The sequence below is a fragment of the Pimephales promelas genome, chromosome 15 (assembly GCF_988280905.1).
Source record: "Pimephales promelas chromosome 15, fPimPro1.hap1.1, whole genome shotgun sequence".
In the NCBI taxonomy this organism is placed as follows: domain Eukaryota; kingdom Metazoa; phylum Chordata; class Actinopteri; order Cypriniformes; family Leuciscidae; genus Pimephales; species Pimephales promelas.
Window position 1 is genome coordinate 34,485,581 of NC_142783.1, and position 12,161 is coordinate 34,497,741.

The following is a 12,161-nucleotide window of genomic DNA, read 5'->3' on the forward strand; positions in this document are numbered from 1 at the left end:
GAAGCGTTTCAGACACTGAGAGGAAAGAGCTGAACTGATGCGGCAGGGGATATTATGAGAAAATTAAAGTGTTTTTGACCTTGGATGCATGTAAAACTATTTTAGGAGAGATCAAAATTCAAAACAAAATTGGGACTCTTTAATAATAAAAAATAGCTTTAATATAGACAAGTTTATAAAGTCTGTGGAAAATGACTATTTTAAACCATGAGTCTAGAGCGTTCCCAAGATAAATAAGCAACATAATTAAGCAATTTTCTAGAGTCCAGAGCCTCCGGCTGACATGAGCAGCTCAAGATCGGTTTTAAAGAGATGTTACGAGCGGATTGTGTTGGTGTGAGGTGCATTTCAAGAGGGAATCTGCATGAAATGTGTTTCTGCTTTTCTTCAGGAAATGACCATTGACCAATTACAGGCGGCTGGCGCGGGTCCACGAGTGTGTGTGTGTGTGTGTGTGTGTGTGTACGGTTTATTTATAGAGCTTGTGGGTGTTCGAATGGGAAGAGATCTCATCCCACCATCTCTAGACATCATTTATGAGCTCATAAAGACAAGGAATGTTACGGGATTCTGGGAAAGATGACCATGATTTGTGCTTGCGTTCTGCAGTGCTGGAATACGGATGCTAAATGAACACGCTGTGTTTTGCATTGACCCGGTTTTGTCTGATCAAAGAATGAGTCAAGAAAAATTGTAGTTTATATCACCTGGCTCATTGGTCACTCTAGGACAAGTCTAGTGCATTGCATTGTGGGTACTGCATTCAACAAAATGACTAAATACACTGAAAAAAGTGTCTCATTAGATCAAAGTAAAAAAATTGCGTCAACTGGTTACATCTAATTGATTTACTTTCTATCAACTTAAAAATTTTACTTTGAAGAGAATTAACCATCCATTACTTAGCTAAAGTAAAAATTAATCTTTGAATCAAATAAAGTTTTTAAGTTGAATGAAATATCAAATTATACTTTGTCTTAATGTTTTCTTAAGTTGTATTGACTTAATTATTGTACTTTACATATCTAACCAAATATCCAAAAAAATACAATTTAAAATATTAATGTATTATAAAGAAATTTATTTACTTTCAGAATGTGTAATTTTATCATTTAAGAAAAATGACTTCAAGCATCAAACTTTTGACAATTTATTTTGTCATAACTTTTTCTTTTACGTGTACAGTATCCTCATACACAATGTCTAACAATGTAAACATCAAACTTCAGCAGAAAATTGTAGCTGGGTCAAAGGAAACAAATTTACCCCTGCAGTTTTGAAGAGAGGTTCTGCACCCTTCGGCTCATCTGCTTACTCTCTATGTCCATGATTATTATCTGAAAGGCCTCAAAAGTATATTTGAGTCCTTCAGGATATTTTAGGTTCAGTGCATAAACGAGTCCAAACATCATGGCACAGGCACAGGCAACAGTGGGCAACTCCTTCAGTACTTCCACACCTTCAATGGCAATGGAAATGTCCAGCACACGACTAAGAGCATCACTTTCACGGATCACAAAAAATGCCATAGTGGTCTTTTCAAATTCTCTCTCCGCTTCCTCCCTCTGGTCATCCTAAAAACATACAAAAACAGAGATCAATTGAGGGACTGTGGAAGAAGAAAAAAACCCCCAGCCCCAAAATTTAGTTAGCTGTACTACTAAGGTCAATGTAGAGCCCAAACATCTGTTGTTAACTTTAATTAAAATATCTTCAATAAAATTTGTAGGGTTTATTACAAGAGTAGAGTAAGTGATGACAATTTTCATTTTTGGGTGACGATGTACTTTTACACTCTCTTTAGCTTTGAAAATGCTTTTAAACACTTTCAAAGGCTCCCAGTTGCTGACCATTGTAGACAATCACAGACATATTTGTTGAGTGCAGTACCACAATGGCCAATCAGAGGCATTTATCAATCCACTCAACAGTGTTCAAAATGCATTTTGGGGTGAACCAACCCCTATTAAAGGAGTAATTCAAGGGATGGGCAACGATTTATCGCGATTAATCGTTAGCAAAATAAAAGTTTGTGTTTACATAATATATGTGTGTGTAGTGTGTATAATTAATTTGTATATATAAATACCCACACATGCATGTATATATTTAAGAAAAATGTGTTATTAACATGTCAAATATTTATATTTATATATAATATTAATTATGTATAAATATATATAAAGTATATATATGCAAATATTTCTTAAATATATACATGCATGTGTGTGTGTATTTATATATACAAATTAATTATACACACTACATACACATATATTATGTAAACACAAACTTTTATTTTGCTAACAATTAATCGCGATTAATCGTTGCCCATCCCTAAGTAATTCAAAATAAAAATTCTGTCATCGTTTAAATTTCTCTTGTCATTTCAAACCAGTATGAATTACTGTACTCTGCAGAATTTTGAACAGCGTTGGTGACAGAACAGCACAGCCCCCATTCACTGTTATTGTATGGACACAAAACCAATGCAAGTGAATGGGGGGCTCTTAAAGGATTAGTCCACTTAAAAAAAAACCTTTTGCTGATAATTTACTCACCCCCATGTCATCCAAGATGTCCATGTCTTTCTTTCTTCAGTCGAAAAGAAATTAAGGTTTTTGATGAAAACATTACAGGATTTTCTCCATATAATGGACTTCATTGGGAACCAAACGGTTCAAGGTCCAAATGACAGTTTCAGTGCAAACTGTTCAAAGGGCTTTAAACGACACCAGACGATGAATAAGGGTCTTATCTAGCAAAACAATCGGGCATTTAAAAAATAATAAGTTTTATAAGCACAAATGCTCGCCTTGCTCTGTTCTGTGATGCACGTTCGTTTCAACATAATTGTGTATTACGTGACGTCACGAACGCGCATCACAGAACAGAAAATTGAAACTCATTTGGACCTTGAACCATTTGGGGTTTATTGAAGTCCATTATATGGAGAAAAATCCTGGAATGTTTTCATCAAAAACCTTCATTTCTTTTCGACTGAAGAAAGAAAGACATGGACATCTTGGATGACATGGGGGTGAGGAAATTATCAGCAAAACTTTTTTTTAAAGTGAACTACTCCTTCTTCAAAATACATTCTTTTGTATTCTGTGGTAGAAAGTCACACAGGCCGATGTGTAAATGATAACAATTACTTTTGAGCGATATGTCACTACCAAACTTACTAAATTAAATTAAACTAAATTAAATTGCGCGAGAACTGAAATGAAGTAGTTGAAGGAGATCGCAATTCTCGCGCATGCGTCGTGGAAATCTAAGGAAGTCTCGTTTCAGGCCAACAAGGAAGAAAAGGAATAGTCGAATAAAGTCGTTATTTTTGTTTGTTTTTTCGCACAAAAAGTATTCTCGTCGCTTGATAAACTTATAGTTGAGCCACCGTAGTCACCTGGGATATTTAAACATTTTCTTCATTGACTTTCTGGGCCGTCAAGAGCCAGTCCCTTAGGAGCCAATGTGGTAGTGATCCAGCTCTCAAATTTAATCAAAAATATCTTTATTTGTGTTCCGAAGATGAACGAAGGTCTTACGGGGTTGGTACAGCATGGGGGTGAGTAATTAATGACTTAATTTTCATTTTTGGGTGAACGAACCCTTTAAGGCAAACATGGTTGGACAAAATTTCAGCAATTTGTCTACATTACCTGGTATTCTTTGATCAGACAGCTTGCATCTTCACCAAGGTACATGATCAGGCACTTCAGCAGGCACTCTCTTCTGACGCTTTTACCTCCTCTTGTTGAAACAGAGCTGGCCATCCAATGCACTAATGGTTCTGATGTGATATTTCTGTGAAACTATTCGCTGCTGAAATAGAACAAAACCTGTCAATCAGTGTATGATTAACTTAATGAATCTATGATGTAGGCTAATTGCATCGCACGTACATCTCTGGTTTGAGTGCAGATTTCAGTGAGAGAGCGCGCGCGCGCTCTGAACTAATCTTACGCGATGACTAATCTGAACAACTTTTGATTATTAGAAATTGCATTCATAAACTCAAAAGAATCGCGTGTGTTTGTTCTAATGCGCAACGCGATTATCGTATAAGAGATGCCTTTTGAGAAGACTCAACCCACCAAAATGATAGAGGGAGTAACATTACTTTGTTACACACCACAGCTGAAACCCACACGCGAATGGCGGGTGTTAATGTCAAGCCCTGATATATTATGTTTATAACACGCCCAAACATATGTTTAAAATTACTTACCAATTTTCTTGCTTCCCGTTTTCCCACGCTGAGTTCTTCCATGCGGTTTAACAAGATGGCGGAAAGCTGAACGTCTCACGCACGACCACGGCACGGATGACGTCAGAAGTCACGTGACAACGGAAACCAATATTTTTACTTTAATTTAAAGAAATCCATTTACTTTACACTAACAATACTTACTTTTAATTTAAATCAACGAAAAATTTTACATTAAACTGATGGCTAGATAGAAAATTAATTGTTTGTGTTACATCAAGTATAAAAATTTCTTTAGAGTAATGACATGCCTTGTTCACTTTTTTCAGTGTATTGGCTGATTAAAAGGTATTCAAATGACACGCATAATAGAGCCCGACCGATAAAGGATTTTGAAGGCCGATATCGATACAAATATTTTTGGGTTTTAAAATCCGATATTCCGATATATCGGCCGATATTTTATTTATTTATTTTAAACTGGAAGTGATTAGTCACAAATTTTGTCATGCTTATTTGAGTTAAGAGAACTGATGGGGATGTTCTTTTAATTGTTATTCAAGCAATGTATGTTCGAGTGTACAGTGCCCTCTGGTGGACAAACTATACAACTCCAACACTCATGACATGGTTCAAGCGTGTTTCGTCCATTTTTATTTTATTTTTGAAATATTCATTTATCGGCCATTATAACTGCCGATACCGATAGTTTGGAAAATGCCTAATATCGGCCGATAATATCGGTCAGCCGATATATCGGTCTGGCTCTAACACATAACTTTTACTTGCCTAAGTTCCTGTACGTGTGGACTAGGCTTAAAAAACCTTGTTATACTGTTACATTTTCTTGAAAAATATAAAATACAAATAAAAGATTGGTCCAAATCTGAACGTTTCCAGAGTGATCCTATGAACGATTTATAAAACGTTTGCATGCAAAAAAGTGAATTTATTACAGTTCATTTATTGGCATAATTATTACAAAGCAGGTAAAATGTTGCTGATTTTTGGCACATTTAAAAATAATAATATTAATGCATATTGAAATTACCCATTTCCATTTTTCTTTACATTTTCACAATTGTCTTAATGAATGAATAGATGGGATATTTTAGGGATGCATCGATATAATGGCCGATAACCGATAATTCTTTATATTTGAAAGCCGATAACCGATATGTTGGCCGATTTATCTAAATCCAAATTTTTATATAATTTATGAGATCCTTGTTTGAGAAAAGTTAAAATTCATGTACCGAACACTCAATTCTCATTATAATATTATATATTACTTATATGACAGACCTGCACTGCACATTTTAAAGTGATTTCAATCATATTTAAAGCAATTCATGACCATCATGTTGAACAGTGTCTCAGCTGAAGGAAATACATTATTTATCAGCTTTAATGTATCGGCCAAATGTTCTTATCGATGACGATAACATTAAAAACAAACGTATCCGATATGGTGGCCGATATATCATGCATTCCTAGATTATTTTAATTAACATTGTATGCATGCTTTTCAATTGGTGCGCAAACAAAAATCTTTCATGACCATTTCTGCCTGATTTGTTCGTCATTTTTGACGTCAGATGAAATCTATTGAGTAATAGTATATGTGTGTTTCCCTGTGACATTCTCTGAGGGGTGAAACTAAGGGAGGTCAGCCAAGATAAACAGCTGCAGTAACACAACCGTGTCTCCAGTAAGTTCGTCTACATGCCAGTTTTAAGCGTGTTGATGTTTTGGTGTGACTCCCGTCCGGTCTGTAGTGATCCAGGCGTCCCGAGGGTTTAGTCCCGCAGACGGTGTGGGGTCGCGGGGTCAGCGTCGGGAGAGAGGAGAGTATTTTTAGGGGGTGTAATGCATGCCTTTCGGAAGTGTTTTAATTGAGGAAGTAATTGTGGCCTTGTGTTTTTAGTAGTGTGTGAGAAAGCGGAGGGAGTTCGGCTTTTCTGTACGGCTGACAGGCTTGTATTTATGGCCAAGAATAAAAACAAACAGTGATAATGAAAGCGCGTACGGTCTGCTTTGAGTCTGGAAACTGTCACTAGATTGTGTCTCGTACGTTTATGAGAAGGCAGGGTTTCGTAACTAGTCTTGAAAGCTTTCACAAAACTATGCATGACGTCAAATTTGTCAAGTTTCAGTTTATTTTCTGCAGATTTTGTTGCTTATTACTAGAGCCCGACCGATAAAGGATTTTGAAGGCCGATACGATACAAATATTTGTTGGTTTTAAAATCCGATATATCGGCCGATATTATTTTTTTTTCAGAAACTCGCAACAAAACATTAACAGATTTCCCTAACATTAGTTATTTGTAGTTATGTATGAGTTTTAACTAAAATAATATGATAATGCATTTTAAAAAGAAACTTGTTTCTTTTATTGTCACAACAGAACGGACTGACGATAGTGGCATTAGCTAGCTTTATGGTTAGCTTGTCTACGAAGAGCCATAATTTAGCAATGGATTACGTCATACTGCAAATTGTAAAACATACATTTTCAATATAACAGGCCAAGGAGAGATGATACGTCTCATTGCTATAACTGTCACGCGCTATTAAAGAAATACTTCAGTCATGTTGTCAAAAGTTAAAAGGACAGTCAGTCAACGACACTGTAACAACGTAACGTAATTATTACTAGCTAATTCGGCTTCACTCTCGGCTTATTTAACAGCAGCAAAACTGGACATGATAGTCACAAATTTTGTCATGCTTACTTGAGTTAAGAGAACTGATGGGGATGTTCTTTTAATTGTTATTCAAGCAATGTATGTACAAGTGTTGCCAACAGGGACGGTGTAGAGCGCCCTCTGGTGGACAAACTATACAACTCCAACACTCATGACATGGTTCAAGCGTGTTTTCATCCGTTTTCATTTTATTTTTGAAGTATAAATTTATCAGCCATTATAACTGCCGATGCCTATATTTTGGAAAATGCCTAATATCGGCCGATAATATCGGCCTGCGGATATATCGGTCTGGCTCTACTTATTACATCTTGCTATCTTTGTTTTCCTTAATGTTCCTCATGGGAAATAACAGTGTAGAAATGTTTGATTGCAAACTTCCAGATCTCAGCAAATTTAAGGACAGGCATTAGCTGCGTTTCATCCATTTTCAAGTTGTGAATTTAACTTTGACTGCGAATAAAGCAGCGTTTCCATCCCATGTGTTCAAGAGAACAAAATCATCACTTCCGAGGAAATTTGCACAAAATATGAGTAATAAATCTGAAAGTTCCTGCAGTCGGGCTGTTTTTCCCTCCACCATAAACGAGTGTGTCTCAGAGCATCAGACGAAACACGGTGAAGCGTTCAGATGCTGGTGTTCGGGAATGTGTGTGTGTTTGTGAGACGCTTCTGTAGGGAATTAAACCCAATTTTGATCACACACTTTGATTTGAGAAACACCAAACCAACATTAGAGATGCTGCGATGCCATTGGTCCGCTGGTTACTCCAGTTATCCAATCACAGCCTGTGATGAGACAGTCGCATGAGGTTTGAGGGATTTATTCTGTGAATGTGTTTCCATTTATTGTAGTTTGTCTTCTAATTGTTTCTATCCACAAGTTTCCTACGCCCCATGAGGCCTTGCGTCAAAAGTGGGCGCGACTTCCGGTTGGAAGTAAACAAAGCGCGACTTGACATGCTTGACACTCGTTCATTCAACAGTTGACAGTCATTCAAGTTATAGCGATCCAGACTAGCTAACGATGTGGGAACACAATCTCAACGAAATTAAAAAGGGTGAAATAAAAGTACCTTTACCCTCCGCAGTAGTTGATTGGGAGTATTATAATAGCATTATTAATAATCATTACTCATCAAGGCATGGTGACAGACAGTTGTGTGAGCTGAACTAGTTTAGTCCGGTTATACATACAACCGCGAACAGCACATGTTGTCCCTGAGCTCCGTAACGACATCTCTCATAAAGATTTGCGTCTTTAAATAGTAAAATAATTCTCCGAAAAACAGCTAGCCTCTTCGCTAACTAACACACAAAATACCATTGGAATGCTACTTCCGCCGCCTCACCGGAAGTTTCACCCACTTTATTTTTTACAGGAGCGCCCCTCGGAAACTTGTGGATACAGCGTTTTTATTTTAATCCAATATCGCAAAATGCACATAGACCGGTAATATAAGTCAATGGAAGCATTAGCATGCTGTTGAGATTTCTTCTTAAACGTCTTTTTCTCTTGAGAAACAAGAAGCAAGCAAAAGTCTCATCAAAAGTCATTCATTTCCTTTAATGAATGCAAACCCAGTTATATTCTTGAGTAGGTTTAAGAGGATCATTGTAGAATTATGTTTTTATTGCAATATTTTCCTCCCTCTCATCAAAGATTTCACCTAATTTTCCTTCTCAGTTTCCCATAAATGCGACAAACGCCTCATTTTCAACCGATGTTCTCGTGCATCTTCTCTTGAAATGCAACTTTATCTCAGTCTCCTCACAGGATCTTTTGCAAAACATTGCAAAATACTCTTTGGGTGTTGCATTGTTATTTTGTAATAAATTACAGCAAGTGTAGTCTAAGCTCAGGAATCAGGATGCTAGCTAAATGCAAAAATATACACCCCCGTTGCTCTGAACGGATTATATTGATCAGCAAATGGATAAAACTGTTAATATATCCATGTTATACGGATGCATCTGTCTTAATTTAGAGGACAGATCCCAGACCTGTGTGTGAGGGTCAGATTTCTGTGAGTGTTTTATGTTTTATCAGCTGTGGGAACAAAAGCTTTCCAGATGGACTTTGCCTCGCTTCCTGAACCAAATGGACATTTACATGTCAGCACACTTCATCTGTTTGAAATGCAAAGTAGAGGAGAGCTGACCTGCGTTCATTCCCTCACACACACACACACACACACACAGGCTGAGGCTACATCTACATTAATCCGGATTCTTTTAAAAACGCCATTTTAGTTTAAAAACGTTTCGGTGCGGACGAGATTCTAGACGCGAATTTGACGCGCTCTCTCTCTCTCTCTCTCTATATATATATATATATATATATATATATATATATATAGGACTGTGATATGAAGAGTTTGCAAAGTAACATATTTATTTTTAACAACAGTGTGAAAGCAAACCGCACAAACAATAAACAATCAATATCACATAAACACTCTATCTATTGGTACAATATGCGTCACATGACCAAACTTATGTCATTGTTTTTAAATGCCTCTGTTTTCACAGTCCACACAAGTCAAGTATATTTATATAGCGCTTTTCACAATATAGATTGCATCAAAGCAGCTTCACAGTATCAATCAAAACAATGTTCGTTTCTTAGTGGAAAAACATCCACGTTTGGTAGAGCTGATCAATGGTATTAATGATTGGTTCATTCATCTGAGCAAGGCAACAGTGGCAAGGAACTGAAAGAGTTTGCAAAATATCTACTACTACACTAACTTAAGATTTTATCCACTTGTTTTAACCACATTGTTTTCAAATTAAAAACTTTTTATGCGTTTTGGCCGGTAATATAAACGACAGTGGCGTTTTTGGTGAGTGAAAAACGCAGGTTTTAGAAAACGGTTTCTGTGTAACAACAAAAACACGAATCTCTGAAGACAATGACGTCATGCGCATGCGTATTACATGTTCAGTCCGTAGTGTTTCATCACCATCTAATGGCCTGGTGGCAGAATACGCCGTTTTAACTCGTTTTCGCGGATGTTTTGACAGTGGTGTGGGACCCATAGATATGTATATAAAGGCTAGATGTGTTACGGCGAAGTTTCCATCGTCATCACCGGCAGCCATCTTGTCACAGACAAGCTGATGTAAGATGAGTGGTCAGTATCTCGTTGAAATCTTGACGGATTTACAAACGTTTGGTTTCCAAATGTTATTAACGTGGCTATAATTACCTGGATGATTATTTATTTATAGACTTTTTATTCATAAGTATGCAGCGTCATAACTACATCTCTGACGTTTATAACAAAACAAACCGTTTGAAAAACGGTAGAAAATTGAGCAAGTTATGGTCATTTAAATAGTACATGCACCATTAACACAATGTTACGAGTGAGCGAGTTGCCTGTGACAAGATGGCCGCCAGGTGCAGACGTCGACCTCCATTGGCCAGCAGCGTGGATGACACATCTAGCCTTTATATAGATATCTATGGTGGGACCTCTCTCGATGAACGGACATCTTGCAAACAGACAACCGTCTAGCACTGGCCCCTCCCACAAGAAGCGGATTTCGCCTTATTAGACGCGCGTCAATTTCGCTTCAAACTTTTGATTTTTACGCGCGTCCTAATCACGCTGGATGCACAAATGGATTCAAGATGGATTCTAGACGCGAATTTGGCGCTCTATTCGCGTTTGGTTTGAATGCAGCATTAAGGCTCAAAAATAAAGAATTTGATAGCAAAATTATTATTTTAAATATTAAATCTTTGAAAACCTTTAAATCTCCGGTCTAAATCTTTTACTTTCGAGTTGAAATGTTTTGCTTTCGAGTTGAACGCTTTTGCTTGCGAACGAAGCTGTGTCTCAGTGGGCCCTTTTCTATTGGTCACCCTGGATTGAAGTGACAGGTTGACCACGCCTACTACTCTCAAGTGCTGTTTTACTCTCTAGTGCGGTCTGTTTGATTGACTAAAAACTCCATAGTAGTTCCTATAGTGCTGGTTTAGTAGTCCCTCCAAAAGGAGTTCCCAGAACTAAAATCGTTTCTGCGGTGCGAACGCGCCAAAATCTGTGAACTTCCGCCAATATTGGTGTCGTCTGTGATCTTGGGTTCGTCTTGGAAGGACAGCTGTCAGTTCAGAGACCGCAGCGATTACATGAGGAACAATGTGGATGTTAATCCTGGAAGACTTCGGTGGCTCTGATCTCGGATCCTGGTGCTCGTTAAAAACAGAGACTCATGGGAATCAGCCCACACATGCTCTCCACACCGTTACAATCGAATTAGTTCAAGATTAGTGAAGCTCTCAACCCTGTTTTTGACTTGTAAAATGAGTATGTCATGAGTAGAATATACTGTGAAAGTGTAGTAGAATATGGCCATTTTTCCTCAAAATTCCAATTTTTTTTTATTATTATTATTTCCCCCCCCAAATTCTGTTCCCTCCCATTGTGCTGTTTTTGGATTACTTTTCAATTATTATTTCTGATATCATGAAATTCATACAATTGAATAAAAATGCATGAAATTTTTATTTTATCGTTTTATTTTGCCACAAATTCTTTTTTTTTTTAAATGGTTGGGTTAAATGTAATCAAAGCAGCTGTAATTAATTGAAAGCAGTACGATTATACAATTCAACACAAATATTATTAAAGTTTTTAGATTTTAATTAATCATGAAACTTATACAGTTCATCAATTTATTAAAAGTTCAACAAAAATATATATTTTTTTATTTATTTCTCAAATTCTGTTTTTTATTAATTTTCTGGATTCCGTTTTATTGGTTAAAATGGTTTAACTAATAATCAAAAATAATATTTAATTAATGGAAATGAGGAAACTTTTTTTTTTTTAAATTTAACAAAAATGACTTTTTTAGAGTCTTAAGAAATCCGTTTTATTTTATTTTTTTTCCCAAATTTTGTTTTTCTCAAATTCTCTGTTTTTTCATTTAATTTTTCATGATTCTGTTTTAATGGTTCAATTGTCTAATCAATTGAATTGATTGTGTGTGTATGTGTTTTCTCTGAATTTGGATTTAGGAAAGGTTTTTTTTGTTTTTTTGCTGAAGGTAAACAAGTGCTCAAGTTGAAGTTTCGGTTGGGTTTCAGTGTAAAGTCCGCTGACGTTCGGCCGGGTCTCCTGTACGACACACACACACACACACACGATGCTGCGGGAAACACTGATTCACTCTGTCTGATGGAATGGCAGGAATTTCCATTTGCGGGACTGATAAAGACTCGG

The 12,161-nt window shown here is 36.7% G+C and overlaps 2 protein-coding genes across 5 annotated transcripts in view; one reads left to right on the forward strand and one right to left on the reverse strand.

Annotated features, from left to right (window-relative positions):
• Positions 1-12,161, forward strand: part of LOC120473265 (pleckstrin homology domain-containing family G member 3) — a 55,126-nt gene that overhangs the window by 2,880 nt on the left and 40,085 nt on the right. The window lies entirely within an intron of this gene.
• On the reverse strand, positions 1,138-3,740 carry LOC148973602 (uncharacterized). Its single transcript, XM_089120595.1, has 2 exons — positions 3,666-3,740; positions 1,138-1,574 (listed from the first exon to the last, which is right to left on the reverse strand). Exons 1-2 carry the CDS (start codon positions 3,708-3,710, stop codon positions 1,263-1,265), a joined length of 357 nt encoding a protein of 118 aa, XP_088976721.1. The 5' UTR covers positions 3,711-3,740; the 3' UTR covers positions 1,138-1,262.